This window comes from Erinaceus europaeus, chromosome 12 (assembly GCF_950295315.1).
Source record: "Erinaceus europaeus chromosome 12, mEriEur2.1, whole genome shotgun sequence".
NCBI classification, from domain to species: Eukaryota; Metazoa; Chordata; class Mammalia; order Eulipotyphla; family Erinaceidae; genus Erinaceus; species Erinaceus europaeus.
The window spans coordinates 69,957,384-69,981,342 of record NC_080173.1 but is presented as its reverse complement, the minus strand read 5'-3'; the positions used below and the strand labels follow the sequence as shown (position 1 = coordinate 69,981,342).

Sequence of the window (23,959 nt, the reverse complement as noted above, 5' to 3'; positions counted from 1 at the left end):
GTGTCTCTCTCTGTTTCTCTCTCTATCTCCCCCTTCCCTCTCAGTTTTTCTCTGTCTCTATCCAATAATAGATAAATAAAAATATTTTTTAAAAAAGAAGGAAGTGGGGAGTTGGACAGTAGCGCAGCGGGTTAAGTGCATGTGGCGCAAAGCGCAAGGACAGGCTTAAGGATCCCGGTTCAAGTCCCAGCTCCCCACCTGCAGGGGAATCGCTTCACAAGAGGTGAAGCAGGTCTGCAGGTGTCTATCTTTCTCCTCCGTTCTCTGTCTTCCCCGCCTCTCTCCATTTCTCTGTCCTATCCAACAACAATGACATCAATAACAACTACAATAATAACTACAACAAGGGCAACAAAAGGGGATAAATAAATAAATAAATATTAAAAAATATTTTAAAAAGAAGGAAGGGGAGATAGGGAGAGGAAAAACTGACAGCTGCAGCACTGCTTCACTGCTCATGAAGCTTCTCCCCTGCAGGTGAACAGGTGAATATATCTCAGTCTCTTCCTCTTCATGTAAATACATGTGCTAGTACACGTGATTAAAATTTATCATTATTGAAAATAAAGTCATGTAGAGAACCATCTGGTATTATATTCCTTCACACAGATCTACCTCATTCCTTGTCAAGACTATGTCTAAATACTTAAAAAAGTTATTTCTTTATTTATGAGTGGCTGGTGGAGAGAGAAGAGCATCATTGTGGCGTATCTGATGCTGGGGGTCAAATTCATGGCTTCAAACTTGAGAGTCTAACTGTATCACTCCCAGTTATAAATATGTTTTTTGTACCTAAAACAAGACACCTCTAAAGTTGATTCTCTGCCCTCCCCCCAAGGTCATTATATACTTAGTTTTTAGTTTATGAACCTCATTAACTTTGTAATAAAATGCATAATACTAGGGGGCTGGGTGGTGGCACACCCAGTTAAGCACACTGCCAAGCACAAGATTCCAGGTTCAAGCCCTGTCTTTCCACCTGCAAGGGGGAAAACTTCATGAGTAGTGAAGCAGGTCTGCAGATGTCTATCTCCCCTTCCTCTCTCAATTTCTTTTTTTTAATTTTTATTTTATTTATTTATGAGAAAGATAGGAGGGGAGAGAAAGAACCAGACATCACTCTATCACATGTGCTGCTGGGGATCAAACTCAGGACCTCATGCTTGAGAGTCTAAAGCTTTACCACTGCGCCACCTCCCGGACCACTCCTCTCTCAATTTCTATCTGTCCTATCTTAAAAATTAGAGAGACTTGGGAGTCGGGCTGTAGTGCAGCGGGTTAAGCGCAGGTGGCGCAAAGCACAAGGACCGGCATAAGGATCCCGGTTCGAACCCCGGCTCCCCACCTGCAGGGGAGTCGCTTCACAGGCGGTGAAGCAGGTCTGCAGGTGTCTATCTTTCTCTCCTCCTCTCTGTCTTCCCCTCCTCTCTCCATTTCTCTCTGTCCTATCCAACAACAACAACAATAACTACAACAATAAAAAAAAAAAAAAACAAGGGCAACAAAAGGGAATAAATAAATAAAATAAATATTAAAAAAAAATTAAAAAAAAATTAGAGAGACTTGTTAAAGAGAAGAATTACTTAATTTATTTTATGTGACCTCCTGGGCCCAAATCTTAACCTGTTTCTATTGAGAGATAGAGGCAGGAGAGGAGAGATAACACAGTATCTCTACCACCTCCCAGTCTAGGGATTTTTTTTTTTTTTAATTGCTACCAGGGTTATTTTTGATATATACATGAAGAATCCATAGCTCCTAGTAGTCAACCCCCCTCCATATATTTGATAGGACAGGGAAAAATTGAGAGGGGGGAGAGATAGAGAGCAAGAGAGATACCCACAGCACTTCTTTACTGCTTGTGAAGCCGAGACCCCCTTCCCGCCCCCCAGTCAGGACTTGTGTGTACTCAGCTGGGTGCTCCACCACATGGCCAGTGTGGGGATTTTTAAAAGCTCCCTAGATTTTTCTGATGTGTAGTTAAGATTGAGAGTCATTACCAACTGTTAGCAGTACTAGTAGATTGGATAAGGGGAAAGAAGAGGAATATGTATACCATAATGTACTGCCATACTTAACTCTATCCAGCTTCTTTATTCTTTATTAAAATTAAATTAAAAGCTGTAGCCCGGGGAAGCAATTACAGAAGCCAGACCTTCTACCTTCTGCAACCCACAATGACCCTGGGTCCATGCTCCCAGAGGGATAGAGAATGGGAAAGCTCTCAGGGGAGGGGGTGGGATATGGAGAATGGGTGGTGGGAATTGTGTGGAATTGTACCCTCCTACCCTATGGTTTTGTTAATTAATCCTTTCTTAAAAAAAAAAAAGCTGTAGCCCATTGCTTATTTTCACACTTTCCCCCCCTAATTCTCTTGTTTTTCAATGTTTTTATTTTTTCCTACCAACACTTGTGTGCTTTAGTGACTAAGAAACTGTCTATGAAAACATGACAAAATTATAGATAAATTTTAGGGCTGAGGAGGTAGCTCAGTGGTAGAGCACATGCCATTCATCTGTGAGACCCTGAGTTTGATGTTTTTGGTACTACATAACAGGAAGGAACGAATAAATAGATAAAACACCATATCAATGACAGTGATGCTCTGGTTTGTGTGTCTTACATTTGCATAATTCTTCAAGCTGTCTCTTATAATAGAGCACAGCCTCTCTCCCAGCCCCCATATTTTCAAAGGTTTGAGACTTACAGATTGAACCGGAGCTGCGTGAATTCCACATTTAAAGAAATGGGTAGGCTATGTTCCTTTTCCTTCCTGTACCACCCACCAGAACTGCCACTGGTACACACTTAAGATTATGCTATTGAAATGGGAGTAATTTCAGTTACATCTTTGCTTTGATTTCTCAGCTCCTGCTGCTATTCACAATTCAGACCTTCTGAAACCCTACTGCTTGTCCTTTACTATTCCTAGAAGTAAATGATTGGAAACTGAAAAGGTAGATTTAGCAGCAAAGGGCTTTGGAAGGCAGCTATGCCCACCACTATACCACCAACGCCTTCTAGCAAAGGGCTTTGAAGAGGAAAATGGCTATTAAAAAAGTTCACTTTGGGGGCTGGGTGGTGGTGCACCTGGTTGAGTGCACATGTTACAATGCACAAGGACCCAACTTTGAAGCTTTGAGTCACCAGTTCCCACCTGCAGGGGGAAAGCTTTTCGAGTGGTGAAGCAGCGCTGCAGGTGTGTCTCTTTCTCTCTCCTCCTCTATCATCCCCCTTTCCTCTCTATTTCGGAACGTCTCTATCCAATAAATAAAGATAATTAAAAATATTTTTTAAATATTTATTTATTCCCTTTTGTTTGCCCTTGTTTTATTGTTGTAGTTATCGTTGTTATTGATGTTGTCGTTGGATAGGACAGAGAGAAATGGAGAGAGGAGGGGAAGGCAGAGAGGGGGAGAGAAAGACACCTGCAGACTTGCTTCACCACCTGTGAAGCGACTTCCCTGCAGGTGGGGAGCCGGGGGTTCGAACCGGGATCCTTACTCTGGTCCTTGCGCTTTGTGCCAAGTGCGCTTAATCTGCTGCGCTACCGCCTAACTCCCGAAAAAATTTTTTTTATAAGTGCAGTTTCTCTGGCTGTTATTTTTCTAGTTGTTGAGTGAATGGAACAGTGATTAAAAGTGTTTTACATAATTATTGGATAGACAGAAGTCAAGAGAGGAGGGGGAGATAAGAGAGGAACTGCAGCACTACTTCACTGCTCGAGGCTCCCTCCCTCCCCCCTGCAGATGAGGACTCAGGTCCTTGCACATTATAATATCTGCACTCAACTACGGTGCCAATGTCCAGTCCTACCCACCAACCCAAAAGACCACCCTGTTCTAGCTTATGTGATTTAGGTGGTGCTGGGGATTGAACTTGGTACCTTTGTTGCCTCAAGCATGAAAATTATTTTGTATAACCATTATGATATCTCCCTAGGCCAGAAAAGCAATTTTTTTCAACATTAATTTGTCTTTTGGACAGTGGTTATTGCGGTAATAAGCTTTTTACTTTTTTGAAAGCTTTTATTTATTTACTATTGAGAAAGATAGGAGACAGAGAAAGAATTAGACATCACTCTGGTACATGTGTTGGTAGAGATCGACCTGAGAGACCAATGCTTTAGCTACTATGCATGCCACTTCCCAGACCACTATAATAAGCTTTATATTACTGAGCTTCTGAATTTTTAAAATTTTTTTAAAAACTATTTTATTCCCTTTTGTTGCCTTTGTTTTATTGTTGTAGTTATTAATATCGTTGTTGTTGGATAGGATAGAGAGAAATGGAGAGAGATGGGGAAGACAAGGGGAGAGAAAGATAGACACCTGCAGACCTGCCTCACTGCCTGTGAAGCGACTCCCCTGCAGGTGGGGAGCCATGGGTTCGAACTGGGTTCCTTATACAGGTCCTTCCACTTTGCACCACGTGCTCTTAACCCGCTGTGCTACCACCGAACTCTCTCTCTTTTTTAAATCAGGCTTATCCTTTGCATTTAAAACTAACAGATAATATAGTTTGCTCTCCCATTATTTCTGTGCTGGCCAGTGAGGTTTAAATTAAAATGAACACTAAGAATGGTCAGAAAGACTCCCAGGAGATGGCCTGTTGAGTAGGGAGCTGAATTTGATCTTCAGCATCCCATGTGCCAGAGTGATGTTCTTCTGTCTTTTGGCACGCTCTCTTTCTTTCATGTTAATAAGTAAAATCTTACAAAATCAAAAAGCACAGTCAGAAAGCTGGGGACTGGGAGGTAGCTCACCTGGTAGATTGTATAGGATACCATTGTGAGTTTCTGCAGGGAGGAAGCTTTATGAGAGGCGGAGCAGTGCTGCAGTGGCTCTCCCTATCTCTGTCTCTGCTATATCTATACCTCTCATTCTCAAAAAAGAATAATTGATAGTCGGGAGTAATGGGATTGTGCAGGCACCAAGCTACAGTGATAACCTTGGTGGCTTAAAAGTAAGTAAGGGGTGGAGGGTAGATAGCATAATGGTTATGCAAACAGACTCTTATGCCTGAGGCTCCAAAGTCCCAGGTTCAATCCCCCACACCACCATAAGCCAGAGCTGAACAGTGCTCTGGTAAAAAAAAAAAAAACAAAAAAAGTAAATAACAGTCAGAAAGGTAGAGGAAATGGGACAATATTGTAGAATAATTAGGAATATAGTAGATATAGTGTATTTTTTGAAATATGAGACACAAATGAGGCAAGTAAGGTTGGATGTGTAGACAAAGGAAAGTTTGTTTTTTTAAAAAAATATTCCCTTTTGTTGCCCTCGCTTTTTATTGTTGTAGTTATTGTTGTTATGGATGTCATCGTTGTTGGATAGGATAGAGGGAAATGGATAGAGATGGGGAAGACAGAGGGAGAGAAAGATAGACACCTGCAGACCTGCTTCACCGCCTATGAAGTGATTCCCCTGCAGGTGGGGAGTGGGGGGCTCAAAACGGATCCTTAAGCCTGTCCTGTGCTTTGTGCCATGTGCGCTTAACCCGCTGCACTACTGCCCTACTCCAGGCAAAGGAAAGTTTTAATGTAGTAACCCGGGGAGGGCTTGAGAAGCCTCCACTATAGTATCCAAGAGAGTTTTAGGCGCCCCAGATGGGAATAGAGAGAGCCCAGCCAGGGGAGCTGAGGAGCCCACCCTGGGACAGACTGCTGGGCCTTGTATAGTGTATTGGCTAAGGGGATATTTCTGGCATGAGAAGAGATTGGTGGTCTTCATTTATCATCCTTTCAGAGATGTTTCTGGTCAGATGTGCCTGATGCAGGTAGAATTATAAGCTTTTCTTCTGTGTGACGGGTCTGCTTATTCCCAGCACGCCCCCATTAGTCTGTTTCAGCGAGATAATTTTTTTCTGTGAGATAAGTTCTTTCCGTGAGGGTAGGAGTCAGGCCTCAGCATATTTCCTTCAGATATAGTTTAGTATAGATTTCAGTGGAAATTATTGACTTCATTCTCATGAATTCAGTGCTATATCCTCTTTGTTTTAGAAAAATTCCTGAGAATTTTTGCCCTGTGTTGTTTTATTTCAACTTGGCCTTTTCAGACAGTGATAATAATAGCCCCAGCATTTCACAGAAGACTGCCTGGGCAGTCATTCATGATTAGAAGTGACTCAAGTTTCTACCTTTAGTGCAGTTTCAAGTTATTCTTCTTATATTGATTGGATAGGGTGTGGCTTTAAAGCCTGTTAACTTTTAAAATTTATTTATTTATTTATTTTGAAATTGGGCAAAGTTCTTTTATTTTTATGTATTTTTTATTTTATTGATTTAATAATTATTGACAAGATTGCGAAAGATAAGAGGGGTTCAATTCCTCATAATTTTCACCACCAGAGTTCCATATCCCATTCTCTCCATCAGAAGAGATCCATTCTTCTTCTTCTTCTTTGCTTTGGTTCACTTTTATTAATATAACAAATCTTGAAAAAAAAAAAAAAAAGGAAAAGGAAAGAAGCAATATACTTCAGGGGCCGGGTGGTGGTGCACCTGGTTGAGTGCACATGTTACAGTGTGCAAGGACCCAGGTATGAGTCCCCAAACCCCACCTGCAGGGGGAAAGCTTCACAAGCAGTGAAGCAGTGTCGCAGGTATCTCTCTGTGTGTATCTCTATCTCCATTTACCCTCTCAATTTCTGGCTGTCTCTATCCGATAAATAACGATAATAAAAAAAAATTTAAAGGGGCCAGGTGGTTGTGCACCTAGTTGAGAGCACAGGTTTCAGGGTGCAAGCACCTGGGTTTGAACCCCCGGCTCCCACCTACAGTTGGGAAGCTTCACAAGTGGTGAAGCAGGGCTGCAGGTGCCTCTCGGTCTCTCTCCCTCTCTATCACCCCTTCCCTCTCAATTTCTGGCCAAATAAGTAAATAAAGATGATTTTTTAAAAAAAAATTTTAAAAAGAAGCAATATACTCCAGATCAATCATAGATCAATTCTACTATTGTTCCAGGCAAAGAGGGGAATGAAAAAGTCCTAGGATGAGGGAGATAGCATAATAACTATGCCAAAAGACTCACATGCCTGGGACTCAGAAGTTCCAGGTTCTATTCCCCTGCACCACCATAAACTAGAGCTGAGATATGATTTGGGACAAACAGCAACAACAACAAAATAAAAAACTCATCAACAAAAAAGTAAAGTCCAAATGGTGTTGTCATGGACCTTTCTTATTTTTTTTTTCAAATTTAAAAGATTTTTATTGTTGCCATTTAGTAATCTTTTCAACAAGATATCATCACAAGGGCTCAGGTTCAAGCTCATGGCCATCAGATGGGAGCACAGTTGCATTTGGTGAGTCTTAGGGGAGTCCTCTCCTCCCTTCAGCAGTCTTTTTGTTGGAGACTGGAGGTGACCCCTCAACTGGCAAACTGCCAGACTGTTACCATCCACTCGGGAGTAGATATGGGCTTTAGCCCCAGGAATCTCTCCTTAGGCTCCGAGCGCTCTGTCCAAGAGCCACACATTTTTTCACTCACTGGTGACTTGGGGGGTTCCCAGAGTAGTCCCAGTCTTGTCTTGTTGCAGTCTCAGGTGATCTTTGATATTCCTTGTTCTTTAGAGGAGTTTATCAACTGGGTTGAGCTGGAGGTCTGGGCAGAGTTGTGGTCTCTAGATGCTCTCTTGGAAGTTTTCCTACTCTTTATCCTTCCGGGAGCATGGACCCAGGATCAGTTTGGGGTGCAGAAGGTAAAAGGTTATCTTCTGTAATTGGTTCTCTGCTGAACAGGGGAATGAGAGGTGAGTCCATTCCCCGAGCCTGTTTCTATCTTTCCCTAGTGGTGCAGGGCTCCGGAGAGGTGGGGTTCCAGGATACATCAGTAAGGTCATCTTCCCAGAAAAGTCTGTTCTTTTTTTATTTATCTTCCAAGTGCTTTTGTTTATGTTACAAATGGAGAAAATAACTTGTGTTCATTGAGTTCACCCTGCACATGGCTCCTGGCTCTCAGCAGCATTCTTCTGCTGGTCAGAGTCATCTTTCCATGAGCAGCTCCTACAGAGACAGGTCTCAGCATTCACAAGACTGCATGCCAGCACCCTCCAGGTGAAAGGAGCTCACTGCACTTCTGGAGCCAGGCGGTGTGAGCATGCAGCAGAGTGCAGTCATCAGCACAGTGAGCAGCACCAAGTCCTCAGGGTGCCGGGTCACAATGTTGTGTGACATATGGCCAACCAACCGAAAAGAGAGTGAGCAGGAGTATGGAGAAAGCTGGTGGAAGCATGGCTTTTTAGCTGCTGAATCTTCTAGAAGCTTAAATTTATTTTTTATTTATAAAAAGGAAACACTGACAAAACAATAGGATAAGAGGGGTATAACTCCACACAGTTCCCACCGACAGAAATCTGTATCCCATCCCCTCCCCTGATAGCTTTCCTATTCTTTAACCCTGTGGGAGTATAGACCCAAGGTCATTGTGGGATGCAGAAGGTGGAAGGTCTGGCTTCTGTCATTGTTTCCCTGATGAACATGGGCATTGACAGGTCAATCCATACTCCCAGCCTGTCTGTCTCTTTCCCTAGTGGGGCAGGGCTCTGGGGAAGCAGAGCTCCAGGACACATTGGTGGGGTTGTCTGTCCAGGGAAGTCTGGTCAGCATCATGCTGGTATCTGGAACCTGGTGGCTGAAAAGAGAGTTAACATACAAAGCCAGGGAGTCCGGCAGTAGCACAGTGGGTTAAGCGCACATGGCGCAAAGCACAAGGACTGGTGTAAGGATCCCAGTTCGAGCCCCCGGCTCCCCACCTGCAGGGAGTCGCTTCACAGGCGGTGAAGCAGGTCTGCAGGTGTCTGTCTTTCTCTCCCCCTCTCTGTCTTCCCCTCCTCTCTCCATTTCTCTCTGTCCTATCTAACAGCAACGACATCAATAACAACAACTACAACAACAATTTAAAAAAGATAACAAGGTCAACAAAAGGGAAAATAAATAAATAAATAAATAAATAACATTAAAAAAAACATACAACGCCAAACAAATTGTTCACTAATCATGAACTTAAAAGGCTGGAGTAGCACAGATGAAGAGTTGGGAGAGGGTCCTCCATTTTGTAGATAGCTAGTAGGCATATTTTAGTTATATTCCAAAGGGCCTGTGGCTGTACTAGTTTTTTTTTTTTTTTTCCTTTCTGAGTCTGAAATCTGATATGCAGGTGGATCCAAGTTATTGTCTGGGGAGATGATGTCATGGCTGGAAAAGGACCAGAAAGCTGGGTCAGGGAAGAGAGTGGCTCCCTAATATGGGAAAGGGGTATAAATATTGTTGACTGAGCTTTCCTATTCTCTATCCCTCTGGGAGTATGGACCCAAGGTCATTGTGGGGTACAGAAGATGGGAGGTCTGGCTTCTGTCATTGCTTCCCTGCTGAACATGGGCATTGACAGGTCGATTCATATTCCAGGCCTGTCTCTCTCTTTCCCTAGTGGGGTGGGGCTGTGGGGAAGCAGAGTTCTAGGACACATTGGTGGGGTTGTCTGTCCAGGGAAGTCGTTGGCATCATGCTAACATCTGGAACCTGGTGGCTTAAATTTTTTTAAATTTTATTTATTTACTAATGATAAAGATCGGAGAAAAAGAACCAGACATTCTGGTACATACTAGTACTGTGCTGCCGGGGATTGAACTCAGGACCTTATGTTTGAGAGCCTAATGCTCTATCCACTGTGCTACCTTCTGGACCATAAGCCTGTTAACTTCTTTAAAAACAACCAAACAAAAAAAAGTTTATTTATGAATGATTGAGCTGGTATGGGGGTGGTAGAGAGCCAGAGCATTACTGGCACATGTGACACAGGGATTGGACTCAGGGCCCCAATACTTGAGTGTCCACAGTACACTATTCACTGCACCACCTCCTGTGCCACAGCCTAATTTTTTTTTTTTTTCTTCCCCCAGAGTATGGGAAAGCTCTGGCTTTGTGGGGCTGTGGATTGAACTGTATCTGTAGTGCATGAAAGTCTTTTTGTGTAACCATTATACTGTCTCCCCAGTCAGATTATTACATTCTCCTCCTCCTCCTTTTCTTCCTTCTCCTCTTCTTCCTCCTCTCTCTTTCTTTCTCTCATTATTTATTTATTTTAATGAGAGATACAGAGAGAATGATAATTAGAAACTAGAGCACTGCTCAGCTCTGGTTTATTGTAGTGCTGGGGATTGAATTTGGGACCTCAGAGCCTCAGGCATGAAAATTGTTTGCATGACCATTATGCTATCTCCTCAGCCCCCAGACTATTAACTTCTTAAAGATGCCTAGTAGAGCAGGCCTTAACCCGTGGTTGAGGGGAATTTTTAAACTTTAAAAATTGAATTAAAGACTCAAATAAATTAGCAAGTTATCCTTGACATGCTAATTTATTTGGTCCAGAGTGGAGCTTTCATATTACTTGTAAACGTTGGCTAAGATTGACAGCTGGGAGTCAGGACACTGCTCTGTCACTAACTCACTTTATGACTGACCTATGAGTCCAGTTATTTATTTATCTGTAAAGCTGAAAGTAGCTGGAAAAAACATGGAATCTCATCTGAAGACACTAGTTTGTGAGTCTGTTCTCTGCTTACACTAATTCTTTTTTTAATGTCATCTTTATATTTTTATTAAATAGACACAGAGAAATTTGGAAGGGAGGGGGAGATAGAGAATAAGAGACAGTGAAACAAATGTAGCCTTGCTTCACTACTTGTGAAGCTTTTCCCCCTGCAGGTGGAGACCAGGAGCTTGAACCTGAGTCCTTGTGCCCTGTAATGTGTGTGCTTAACCAGGTACACCACCACCTGCCCCTTATATTAATTCTTTTATTTAGGACTTAGAAATTCTAATTAGAGATCACCCTTTTTTCTTTTCTTTTCTTTCTTTTTTTTTTTTTTTTTTTTTTTTACCAGAGCACTGCTCAGCTCTGGCTTATTGTGGTGCAGGGGGGGATTGAATTTGGGACTTGATGGAGCCTCAGGCTTGAGAGTCTGTTTGCATAACCATTATGCTATCTACCCCTGCCCAGAGATCACCCTTTAAGTACCATTCTGTCTCTGCTGAAGTCAGTTATCTTGCCACATTCCTATAATTCCTAAAGACCTAGACTGTTATTCCCTCTGTCTATAACCTAAAAGATAGTGTTTTTGTTTTTTTTTTAAATAATTTATTTATTTATTCATGAGAAAGATAGGAGGAGAGAGAGAGAAAGAACCAGCCATCACTCTGGTACATGTGCTGTCAGGGATTGAACTTGGGACCTCATAGTTGAGAATCCAATGCTTTATCCACCGCACCACCTCCCGGACCACGATAGTGTGTTCTTACCATTGAGTCAGTTCATATTTTAGGGATTTGAATTATACCTAGCCTATAACATTTTTTCCTTTTTTGTAGTGCCAGGACATACACAACTCACTACTCCTGGGTTGACTTTTAAAAATATATATATATATTTATTTATTTTCCTTTTTGTTGCCCTTGTTTTTATTGTTGTAGTTATTATTGCTGATGTCGTCATTGTTGGATAGGACAGAGAAATTGAGAGAGGAGGGGAAGACAGAGGGGGGGAGAGAAAGATAGACACATGTAGAACTGCTTCACTGCCTGTGAAGTAACTCCCCTGCAGGTGGGGAGTGGGGGCTCAAACTGGGATCCTTATGCCAGTCCTTGTGCTTTGCACCAGTTGCGCTACCACCCGACTCCCTTAATATTTATTTATTAACATGGGGGGGGGGCGGCAGAGCTGTGGCACATGTGATGCCAGGGATTGAACTTGGGACCTCATGTCTGAGAGTTTCACACTGTACCACCTTCCAGGCCACACCAACCCTTTTCTGTAGTTTTCAAATTTCAGTTGCTTCCTTGCTTCTGGCTAGTTGTGTTGGTTATGTAGTACAGTATTCTTTTCTAGTTATCAGGACCTGGAAATTCACTGACTTATTCTCTTATAGGAGAAATCTTTGAATTGAAGGCTGAACTCAACAATGAAAAGAAAGAAAAGAGGAAGGAGGCTGTGAAGAAAGTGATTGCTGCAATGACTGTGGGGAAGGATGTTAGGTAAGGATAATCAGTCATTGCTGTTAGCTGTTATACCCTTATTTTATGGCTTCTCATGCCTTTTATTCATTTATTTTCAAAGCTATATTCATCTAATTGATTTGCCTTATTTATTTAGTAATGAGAGAAATGGGAGCAGAGAAAGAGAGAGAACCAAACATCATTCTGGTACATGCACTGCTTGGGATCAAACTAAGAGATTTTCAAGCTTGAAAGTCCAGTGCTTTAACCACTATTATTTCCAAGACCACTATGCTTTTTTTTTTTTTTTTTCTTTTAAAGAGTTTACTTATTTATTAATGAGAAAGAGAGAGAGAGAGAGAGAGAGAGAGAGCCAGCCAGATACCACTCTGGTACATGTGCTGCTGGGGATGAAACTTGGGACCTCTTGCTTTAGAGTCCAGTGCTTTATCCACTGCATCACCTCCTGGACCACTGACCACTATACTTTTTATTTGAAACTCAGTCATTGAATCTATGAGAATGTGTTTTTTACATGGAAAACACTGGAGTATTGGGGCACATGGTGACTTTTTTTATTCTCCAGAGCACTGTTCAACTCTGACTTGTGGTGTTGGTGATTGAACCTGTGACCTTTGAAGTCTCAAGCATCAAAGTCTTTGTGGGGTTGGGTGGTGGTATACTTGGTTGAGCACACATGTTACCATGCTCCAGGACCCAGGCTCAAGCTCTCAGTCCCCACATGCAGGGGGAAGCTTCATGAGCAGTGAAGCGCTGTGAAGGTGTCTCTTTCTCCCTTCCTGTCTTGTCACTATCCTAGATAAAATAAATTGAGTGAATGCAGCATTTATCTTAAGAGCTCTGATTTGGGGCCCATGTGGTAGTGCCCCAGATAAAATGAACACATTACCATGTGCAAGGACCCAGATTTCAAGTCCCCACTCGCCATGAGCAATGAAGCAGGCTTTCAGGTGCCTCTGTCTCTCTCCCTCTCTATCTTCCCCTCCCCTCTCAATTTCTCTCTATTGAATAAAATAGAAAAAAATAGAAAAAAAAGCCTTTGCATAATCACCATACTATCATCCCCATCCTACAGTGACTTTTATATTAACTATCTGTGACTTAAGTTTTCCTTTTTTTTTTTAAGATTTTTTTTTTTTTTTTAATTTATTAGTGAGAAAGATAGGAGGATAGAGAAAGAACCAGACATCACCCCGGCACATGTGCTGCCGGGGATCGAACTCAGGACCTCATGCTTGAGAGTCCAGAGCTTTATCACTGCGCCACCTCTCGGACCACTCCTTTTACTTTTAACCAGAGCAGGGCTCAACTCTGGTGTTGAGGATTGAACCTGGCACCTTTTGTGTCTTAGGTATGAAGGTCTTTTTGCATAACAACTATGTTACCACCCTAGCCCCTTTATCTTTTTTTGAAGAGTAAATGGAGGTTTGATCTTTTTTTTTTCCTGACTCCAGGGTTATTGCTAGGGTTCAGTGCCTGCACTACGAATCCATTGATCCTAGAGGCTTTTTTTTCCCTTTTGTTGCCCTTGTTGTTGTTATCGTTGTTGTTATTGCTGATGTTGTTGGATAAGACAGAAGAAATTGAGAGAGGACTGGAAGACAGAGATGGGGAAAGGAAGATAGACACCTGCAGACCTGCTTCACCACTTGTGAGACTACCCCCCCCCCCCCGTAGGAACTGGGCTCAAACTGGGATCCTTGCACTTTGCACCATGTGTGCTTAACCAGCTTCCCAGCCCCTGAGGCTTGATTTTTTTTTAAAGAAACTTTATTTTTAAATTTTTTTCCCTTTTGTTGCCCTTGTTGTTTATCATTGCTGTTGTTATTATTGTTGTTGTTATTGATGGCATTGTTGGATAGGAGAGAGAGAAATGGAGAGAGGAAGGGAAGACAGAGATGGGGAGAGAAAGACAGACACCTGCAGACCTGCTTCACCACTTGTGAAGTGACTCCCCTGCAGGTGGGGAGCCAGGGGATCAAACCTGGGTCCTAGAAAACTACAGACCAATATCTCTGATGAACATAGATGCGAAAATATTGAACAAAATTCTAGCCAACTGGATACAGCAGTATATCAAAAAGATTGTTCATCATGACCAAGTGGGGTTTATCCCAGGCATGCAAGGTTGGTTTAATATACGTAAATCAATCAATGTGATCCACCACATCAACAAAAGCAAGACCAAAAACCACATGGTCATATCAATAGATGCAGAGAAAACCTTTGACAAAATACAACATCCCTTTATGATCAAAACACTACACAAAATGGGAATAGATGGAAAATTCCTGAAGATAGTGGAGTATATATATAGCAAACCTACAGCCAACATCATACTCAATGGTGAAAAACTGGAAGCATTTCCCCTCAGATCAGGTACTAGACAGGGCTGCTCACTATCACCATTACTATTCAACATAGTGTTGGAAGTTTTTGCCATAGCAATCAGGCAGGAGCAAGGAATTAAAGGGATACAGATTGGAAGAGAAGTCGTCAAACTCTCCTTATTTGCAGATGACATGATAGTATACATGGAAAAACCTAAGGACTCCAGCAAGAAGCTTTTGGAAGTCATCAGGCAATACAGTAATGTGTCAGGCTATAAAATTAACATTCAAAAGTCAGTGGCATTCCTCTATGCAAACACTAAGTTAGAAAAAATTGAAATCCAGAAATCAATTCCTTTTACTATAGCAACAAAAACAATAAAATATCTAGGAGTAAATCTAACCAAGGAAGTGAAAGACTTATATACTGAAAATTATGAGTCACTACTCAAAGAAATTGAAAAAGACACAAAGAAGTGGAAAGATATTCCATGTTCATGGGTTGGAAGAATTAACATCATCAAAATGAATATATTACCCAGAGCCATCTACAAATTTAATGCTATCCCCATCAAGATCCCAAGCACATTTTTTAGGAGAATAGAAAAAATGCTACAAATATTTATCTGGAACCGGAAAAGACCTAGAATTACCAAAACAATCTTGAGAAAAAAGAACAGAACCGGAGGCATCACACTCCCAGATGTCAAACTGTATTATAGGGCCATTGTCATCAAAACTGCTTGGTACTGGAACATGAACAGACACACTGACCAGTGGAATAGAATTGAGAGCCCAGAAATGAGGCCCCACACATATGGACATCTAATCTTTGACAAAGGGGCCCAGACTATTACATGGGGAAAGCAGAGTCTCTTCAACAAATGGTGTTGGAAACAATGGGTTGAAACATGCAGAAGAATGAAACTGAATCACTGTATTTCACCAAATACAAAAGTAAATTTCAAGTGGATCAAGGACTTGGATGTTAGACCACAAACTATCAGATACTTAGAGGAAAATATTGGCAGAACTCTTTTCCGCATAAATTTTAAAGACATTTTCAATGAAACGAATCCAATTACAAGGAAGACTAAGGCAAGTATAAACCTATGGGACTACATCAAATTAAAAAGCTTCTTCACAGCAAAAGAAACCACTACCCAAACCAAGAGACCCCTCACAGAATGGGAGAAGATCTTTACATGCCATACATCAGACAAGAGTTTAATAACTAAAATATATAAAGAGCTTGCCAAACTCAACCACAAGAAAACAGGTAACCCCATCCAAAAATGGGGAGAGGACTTGGACAGAATATTCACCACAGAAGAGATCCAAAAGGCTGAGAAACACATGAAAAAATGCTCCAAGTCTCTGATTGTCAGAGAAATGCAAATCAAGACAACAATGAGATATCACTTCACTCCTGTGAGAATGTCATACATCAGAAAAGGTAACAGCAGCAAATGCTGGAGAGGGTGTGGGGTCAAAGGAACCCTCCTGCACTGCTGGTGGGAATGTCAATTGGTCCAACCTCTGTGGAGAACAGTCTGGAGAACTCTCAGAAGGCTAGAAAGGGACCTACCTTATGACCCTGCAATTCCTCTCCTGGGGATATATCCTAAGGAACCCAACACATCCATCCGAAAAGATCTGTGTACACATATGTTCTTGGCAGCATAATTTGTAATAGCCAAAACCTGGAAGCAACCCAGGTGTCCAACAACAGATGAGTGGCTGAGCAAGTTGTGGTATATGTACACAATGGAATACTACTCAGCTGTAAAAAATGGTGACTTCACCGTTTTCAGCCGATCTTGGATGGACCTTGAAAAAATCATGTTGAGTGAAATAAGTCAGAAACAGAAGGATGAATATGGGATGATCTCGCTCTCAGGCAGAAGTTGAAAAACAAGATCAGAAAAGAAAACACAGTCGAACCTGAAATGGAATTGGCATATTGCACCAAAGTAAAAGACTCTGGGGTGGGTGGGTGGGGAGAATACAGGTCCATGAAGGATGATAAATGACATAGTGGGGCTTGTATTGTTAAATGGGAATCTGGGGAATGTTATGCATGTACAAACTATTGTTTTTACTGTTGAATGTAAAACATTAATTCCCCAATAAAGAAATTAATTATTAAAAAAAAAAAAAAAAAGACCCCTGGGTCCTTACAGCAGGTCCTTGTGCTTTGTGCCATGTACGCTTAACCCACTGCACCACCGCCCAGCTCCCAGGTTTGATCTTTTTTTTTTTAATATTTATTTATTTATTTATTCCCGTCTGTTGCCCTTGTTGTTTTATTGTTGTAGTTATTATTGTTGTTGTTATTGATGTCTTTGTTGTTGGATAGGACAGAGAGAAATGGAGAGAGGAGGGGAAGACAGAGAGGGGAGAGAAAGACAGACACCTGCAGACCTGCTTCACCGCCTGTGAAGCGACTCCCCTGCAGGTGGGGAGCTGGGGGCTCGAACTGGGATCCTTACACCGGTCCTTGCGCTTTGCGCCACCTGCACTTAACCCGCTGTGCTACCGCCCGACTCCCAGGTTTGATCTTTTTTAAATAACATATTTAGGGAGTCGGGCTGCAGGGGAGTCACTTCACAGGCGGTGAAGCAGGTCTGCAGGTGTCTATCTTTCTCTCCTCCTCTCTGTCTTCCCCTCCTCTCTCCATTTCTCTCTGTCCTATCCAACAGTGACAACAACAATAATAACTACAACAATAAAACAACAAGGGCAACAAAGGGAATAAATAAATAAAATAAATGTTAAAAAAAATAATAAAAAAAAATATTTAATTCGGGAGTCGGGCAGTAGCACAGTGGGTTAAGCACAGGTGGCACAAAGCGCAAGGACCAGCCTAGGGATCCTGGTTTGAGCCCCTGGCTCCCTACCTGCAGGGGGTTCGCTTCATAAGTGGTGAAGCAAGTCTGCAGGTGTCTATATCTTTTTCTTCCCCCTCTCTGTCTTCCCCACCACTCTCCATTTATCTCTGTCCTATCCAATAACAATGACGTAAATAACAACAATAATAATAACTACAACAATAAAACAACAAGGGCAACAAAAGGGAATAAATAAATATTAAAAAACATATTTACTTCTTACAGTATAGAGACAGAGAAATTGAGAGGGGAGGGGAAGATAGGGAAAGAGACAGACACATGCAGCCTTGCTTCACTCGGGAAACTTTCTCCCTTCAGGTGGGAGCAGGGGCTTGAACCTGGGTCCTTGTGCTCTGTTCTTCTTCTAGTGTTTGCCCTTCTTCCGTAGCCAGTCAACAGGTCAGGTTGAAAGCTGTCAGGAGCTGCTTGTTGCTGGCTTTGAAAGTGACTGGGATCCATGTGGATTCAGTCGGCTAGGAAGGATCGTCAGTTTCCCCAATGAATGGGTACTCACGGGATGCACCACAAGAAGGTCGATCCAATGCATCCCCTTGTGCCCTGTAATGTGTGCGCTTAACCAGTTGCGCCACCACCTGGCCCCAATGGAGGTTTGATTTTAATTTTTAATTTGTGGTATTCAGATCTAAACAAAGTTTTCTTCCATGCTGTTGCAGAATGATGGATGCGTGCTGAGAGCAGAAGTTCACATATTCTTTTTTCTTTTTTCCCCACATATTCTTTCATTGACTTAGGTCAGTTTCCTCGACTTTGCAACTCTATATTCAGTTGCTGAACTCAAGGTGAAAATCAGTGTTAAAATTGATTTAATCTAGGCTGGTAAAATAGCTCACTTAGGTAGTATGTTGTTTTGCCAGCTGTGCAACCCAGATTTGAGCCTGGCCCCCTTCCACATTGAAGGAAGCTTTGGTGCTGTAGTCTTTTTTTTTTTTTCTCTGCCTCCAGGGTTATCGTTGGGGCTCAGTGCCAACATTACAAATCTTCTGCTTCTGGCAGCCATTTAATTGGATAGAACAGAGAGAAATTGAGTGTCCCTCCTGCTGGTGGGGACCTAGGGGGTCTAACCCAGATCCTTGTACATGTCATTGCTCTTAGTTCTATGTAAACTTAACCAAGTGTACTACCACCCAGCTCTTGATGCTATCCCTCTGCCTCTCAGTGTCTCTATTTTTAATTTTTTAATTTATTATTATTATTTTACCTCCAGGGTTATCGCTGAGGCATGGTAAATCCACTGCTCCTGGAGGCTATTTTTTCCTTTTTGTTGCCCTTGTTTATCGTTATTATTGTTATTGATGTCGTTGTTGTTGGATAGGACAGAGAAATGGAGGGGGGAGAGAGACAGACACCTGCAGACCTGCTTTACTTCTTGTAAAGCGACTCCCCTGCAGCTGAGGAGTGGGGGCTTGAACCGGGATCCTTATGCCGGTTCCTGTGCTTTGTGCCAGATGTGCTTCACTTGGTGCGCTACTGCCTGGCACCCTCTGTGTCTCTCTTTTAAAATATAATAATTTGGGGAAGTCGGGCGGTAGCACAACAGGTTAAGCACACGTGGTGCAAAGCGCAAGGACTGGTGTAAGGATCCTGGTTTGAGCCCCCGGCTCCCCACCTCCAGGGGAGTCGCTTCACAAGCAGTGAAATAGGTCTGCAGGTGTCTGTCTTTCTCTCCCCCTCTGTCTTCCCCTCCTCTCTCCATTTCTGTCTGTCCTATCCAACAACAACGAAATCAATAACCACAACAATGTTAAACAACAAGGGCAACAAAAGGGAAAAAATATATAATAATTTGGGAGTTGGGCGGTAGTGCAGCAAGTCAAGTTCATGTGGTGCAAAGCGCAAGGACGGGGGTAAGGATCCCAGTTCAAGCCCCTGGCTCCCCACCTGCAGGGGAGTCACTTCATAGGCAGTGAAGCAGGTCTGCAGATGTCTGTCTTTCTCTCCCCCTCTGTCTTCCCCTCCTCTCTCAGTTTCTTTCTGTCTTATCTAACAATGACATTAACAACAATAAAAAACAAGGGCAACAAAAGGGAAAATAAGTAAATATAAAAATAAATATAATAATTTATAAACAACAGGGGCAGCAAAAGGGAAAAAATAACCTCCAGGAGCAGTGGATTTTTAGTGCTGGCATCAAGCCCCAGCAATAACCCTGGAGGCAAAAAAAAAAGTATATATATATATGTACATATATATATAATAACTTAGTCTCTTATTATTATTATTTTTTGTGTGCTCTTCATCACTTAATTGAACCTTTGAAAATAAGTTGTTAATTAATTACAGTCCCCTGAGGATTCCCAAGACCTTTTCAGGGGATCCATGAAGCCAAAGCTATCTTTATATTAATATGTAGGTGTTGTTTCACCTTTTCTTTGGGTTAACATTTGCACTGCTGGTGCCTTAGCATGACTCAAGGCAGTGCCATTGTATTCTCTACTGTGTTCTTGCAGGGAAGATGAGCAGTTTCACTAAGGATGTCCTTAATGAAACATTAAAATTTCATTTTATTAAGCTTTGAATCTTAATAAGTATTTTTAATATTCCATTTGATGAATCTGGAATTACCCATAAAGTATGCTGCATAGCATCTAAAAATGGTTGATTTGAGGGCACCATTCCAATTTATTTCTGTATTTTACAGAAAAATTAAAATCCTGGAGCATGGTGGTGGCGCATCTGGTTGAGCACAGTGTTATAATGTGCAAGGACCTGGGTTCAGGCCCCTGGTCCACACTTGCAGTGGGAAGCTTTGCAAGTAGTGAAGCAAGTGTTGCAGGTGTTGGTCTCTCTGTCTCTCTCCCTCTCTATCTCCCTCTTCCCATTCAATTTCTTGCTGTCTCTGTCCAGTAAATAAAGATAATAATAAAAAAGAAAAATTAAAAATCCTTTTGAGTTTCTTTTCTGTGCTTGGTAATTCTGTTTGTTAATTTATTAACTCCTGATTTTAAAAGGAGGCTAGGCACATACCACTATTTATTTGTATCAGGTCCATAATATTAGTCTCCTTTTGCTTCTCGGCCTTTTGGCTAAGATCAAGTGTAGCATAATACTAGTCTCCTTTTGCTTATTTGAAAATTTTCATTATAAATAAATTTGTTGGAGATCTGTTTTTAGGAATTTGGGACTAAAACTTCTATTAATTGTTGCCCCATAATTATCATCACTATGGGGGATGTTTGTCTTTGCATTATATCAGGTCACTCTGTACAGTTGTTCACAGACATCTTCTGTTCATTTCCTTTTCTCTTTTCTTCTCTCTTTTTAGCTCCCTCTTCCCAGATGTAGTGAACTGCATGCAGACTGACAACTTGGAGCTGAAGAAGCTTGTGTATCTCTATTTAATGAATTATGCCAAGAGTCAGCCAGACATGGCCATCATGGCCGTCAACAGCTTTGTGAAGGTAACTTCTCCCCAAGGACACAGGAACATTTTCTGAAATAACCTTTTCTTTTATTTTAAATATTTATTTATATTCTAATGAAGGAGAGGGTGAGAACACTAGTGTTTCACTCTGGTACATGGGGTGCTGGGTCTTGAATTTGGGACCTCATATTTGAGAGTTATGTGCTTTATTAAGACCATTTATGCCATTGTGTACTAATCAGTTAAACCATATGGTGAGCCTTCTGTTAGCTGGGCTTGCTTTATCATTGCCAGATGAGAAAAGAAATTGAGGTGAAGCCTCAGTGCATTACCTGTAGAGACTGACAACAAATGAGCATATCATTGTAATACCACTCACCTGGGACTTTACCTATTTTATCTTTGGGAAATTAGGCTCATGGAAGTCAGAAGTAGCAGAAGGAACAAGAAGTACCACCCATGTTTTGTTTCTAAAACCATTAGAACATTTATTACCTCTTCAATTATGGAACTTTTCAAACATATTGTAATAGTATAATAAATTCCCAAATTTCTACCTTGTAATGTTAGTAGTTACCAACCTATGACCAGTCTTAATGTTTAGTCTCTAACCTTTCATGGGGAGATGACAGATTATACCCATATGCTGACAACTGTACTGTAAATCATTACCCTCCCAATAAAATGATTAAAATTCTTATTCATTTATTTTTTTAGTCTCCATACTTTACTTATTCCTCTTTGCTCATTTTAAGACAAATGCAGTCCTTACATTTGTCAGAATGAGGTGTATGAGAGAGAGTATGTGTTGCTGAGGTTTCATACATGCACAGTTCTATAGTTCCTGAGCTAATTTTTCATTCTTTTTATTTTAGATAGAGAAACTAAGAAAACGATGTAAGGAGAAATATCATAGCACTCCCCCACCAACCATGGAGCATCCCTTTATGCCATGGTGCTCCCATGTGGTTTCAGCTCAAAGCATGGGCCTTCTGCCTGGTGAAACATACGAGCTACTGGGTGAACTCTCTTCTGACTACCTCACCCCTCTTATTTTTTCTTTCTTTTTTTTTTTTTTTTTTTTTTTTACCAGAGCACTCTTCAGCTCTGGCTTACAGTGGTACAGGGGATTGAACCTGGGACCTTGTAGACATGAGAGTCTTATTTGCCTAACCATTATGTAGTCTACCCCTGCCCTCCCCCATCTTTTTATTCAACACAATCACAATAACGTTTTCACATTTTAACCAATCTTTAAAATATTCCTGGGATCCAGGAGATAGCTTACTCAGTGTAGTACACACTTTACTATGTGCAGAGACCCAGGTTTGATGGCAGGTCAACACATAAAATCATTATACAAAGTGGAAACTTCAGAGGCTGGTGGTGGCACTCCTGTTAACATGTGGTTAAGTTAACATGTGGTTAAGCGCACACATTACAATTCGAAAGGACCCAGGTTCAAACCCCCAGTCCCCACCTGCAGGGGGAAAGTTTTGCGAGTAGTAAAGCAGTGCTGCAGGTATTTCTCTGTCTCTCTTCCTGTCTCCCCCTTCCCTCTCAATTTCTGTCTGTCTCTATCCAATAAATAAAGAAAATAAAAACTTTAAAAAAAAAGTGGAAACTTCACAAACAGTAGAGTTACTGTCTGTACTGTACTCTGTTACTGTCTGTCTTGTTCTTTCTCTACTTGGAAAAAAGGGGGCAGGGAAAGAGTTCAACTGAAGTGGTAGAATCATTTAATCCTGAAGCCCCAGCAAAGCTTGTCAGGAAAAAACAAAAGAAAAAGCTTTAATACTATTAATATTCAGTTAACTGTTTTTGTTTTTTCCTCCCTTCATTTCTTCCTTCCTCTTTTTTAAAAATATATTTATTTATTCCCTTTTGTTGCCCTTGTTGTTTTATTTTTGTAGTTATTATTGTTGTCATCATTGTTGGATAGGACAGAGAGAAATGGAGAGAGGAGGGGAAGAGAAAGACAGACACCTGTGGACTTGCTTCACTGCTGCGCTACTGCCTGACTCTCCCTCTTCCCTCCCCCCCAGCACTGCTCAGCTCTGGCTTATGGTGGTATAGGGGATTGAGCCTGGGACTTTTAAGTCTCAGGCATGAGAATCTTTCGCATAATCATCATGCTATCTCCTCCACACCCAGTCATTTTTTTTTTTTTAATGAATGTAACACAATTCACTAGCCAGAAATTGAGAGGGAAAGAGACAGACACCTGCAGCCCTGCTTCACCACTCATGAAGCTTTCCCCCTACAGGTGGGGACTGGGGGCATGAACCCAAGTCCTTGTGCACTATAACGTGTGTGCTTAACCACATGTGCCACCACCTAGCCCCCATTAAAAAGTGTTTTATTTATTTGATAGACACAGAAATAAATCAAGAGGGAATGGGGAGAGGGACAGAGACACCTACAGTGCTGCTTTACTGCTTGTCAAGTTTCCCCCTGCAGGTGGGGACTGGAATGCATTACTGCTTAGGCCCTAGGTTACATTTTAATAGAGCATAGCTCATTTCATTCTTTCTGGACTATGTCATTGGAAATAATCTAGTTTACATTTTTTGGAAGTTAACATGTCTATAGGTTTATAATATTTACCTAAATTATTTAATGTAAGATGATATGAGGGTTTTTCTCTGTGAGCATTCCATTTGTTCTGTATTTGGAAACATTAATAAAGGGAAGACTATGTTAATCAGATTTCAGCAAGATAATTTAATGTATTTTATTATTTTTATTTATTTGGGATAGAGACAGAAGTTGGAGGGGGGGGAGAGACAGACAGACAGACAGAGCTGTAACACTGCTTCACCACTTATGAGGCTTCCCCTTGCAGGGAGGGAACTGGTTCTTGAACTCAGGTCCTTGCGCACTATAATGTGTGTGCTCAACCAGGTGTGCCACCACCAGGTCTCCAAAAGTCCCTTTTCTTTACTACATATGAGACTGTTTTGGATGAGGCAGAGAGACAAAGAAAAGTCAGAGCAACACTCTAGTACATGCAGTGACAGGGATCAAAGTAGGAATCTCAGGCATTAAAGTTTGATGCTCTACCAATTAAACCCTCTCCCTAGAAACGTATCTCTCTTGCTTGACTCTAGTAACTTAAGGCAGACCCAAATCAACTTCTGCTTTGCTTTCTTGACCATAGGCCCTAGAAAATCAGCTTCTTTTCATTCTTGCTGACTAGAATATACAACACATTTTTCCAATTCATCTTTTTTTTTTTTTTCCTGTGCCAGAATGGCCACTAAAACTACTAATACCCACCAAAAGGTCACTAATGGCTATAGGGCTGTAACATAATTCACTAGACTTTTTCCAGCCTTAGAAT

General features: G+C 41.5%; 1 protein-coding gene across 4 annotated transcripts in view; it reads left to right on the top strand.

Annotated features, from left to right (window-relative positions):
* AP2B1 (adaptor related protein complex 2 subunit beta 1) overlaps nt 1-23,959 on the top strand; it is a 119,795-nt gene that overhangs the window by 6,775 nt on the left and 89,061 nt on the right. For all 4 annotated transcript variants that reach the window (XM_060203951.1, XM_060203949.1, XM_060203950.1 and 1 more), the window contains exons 3-4: nt 11,926-12,031; nt 20,518-20,653. In XM_060203951.1, the coding sequence (XP_060059934.1) occupies nt 11,926-12,031; nt 20,518-20,653 (242 nt within the window). The remainder of the gene's footprint in view (nt 1-11,925; nt 12,032-20,517; nt 20,654-23,959) is intronic.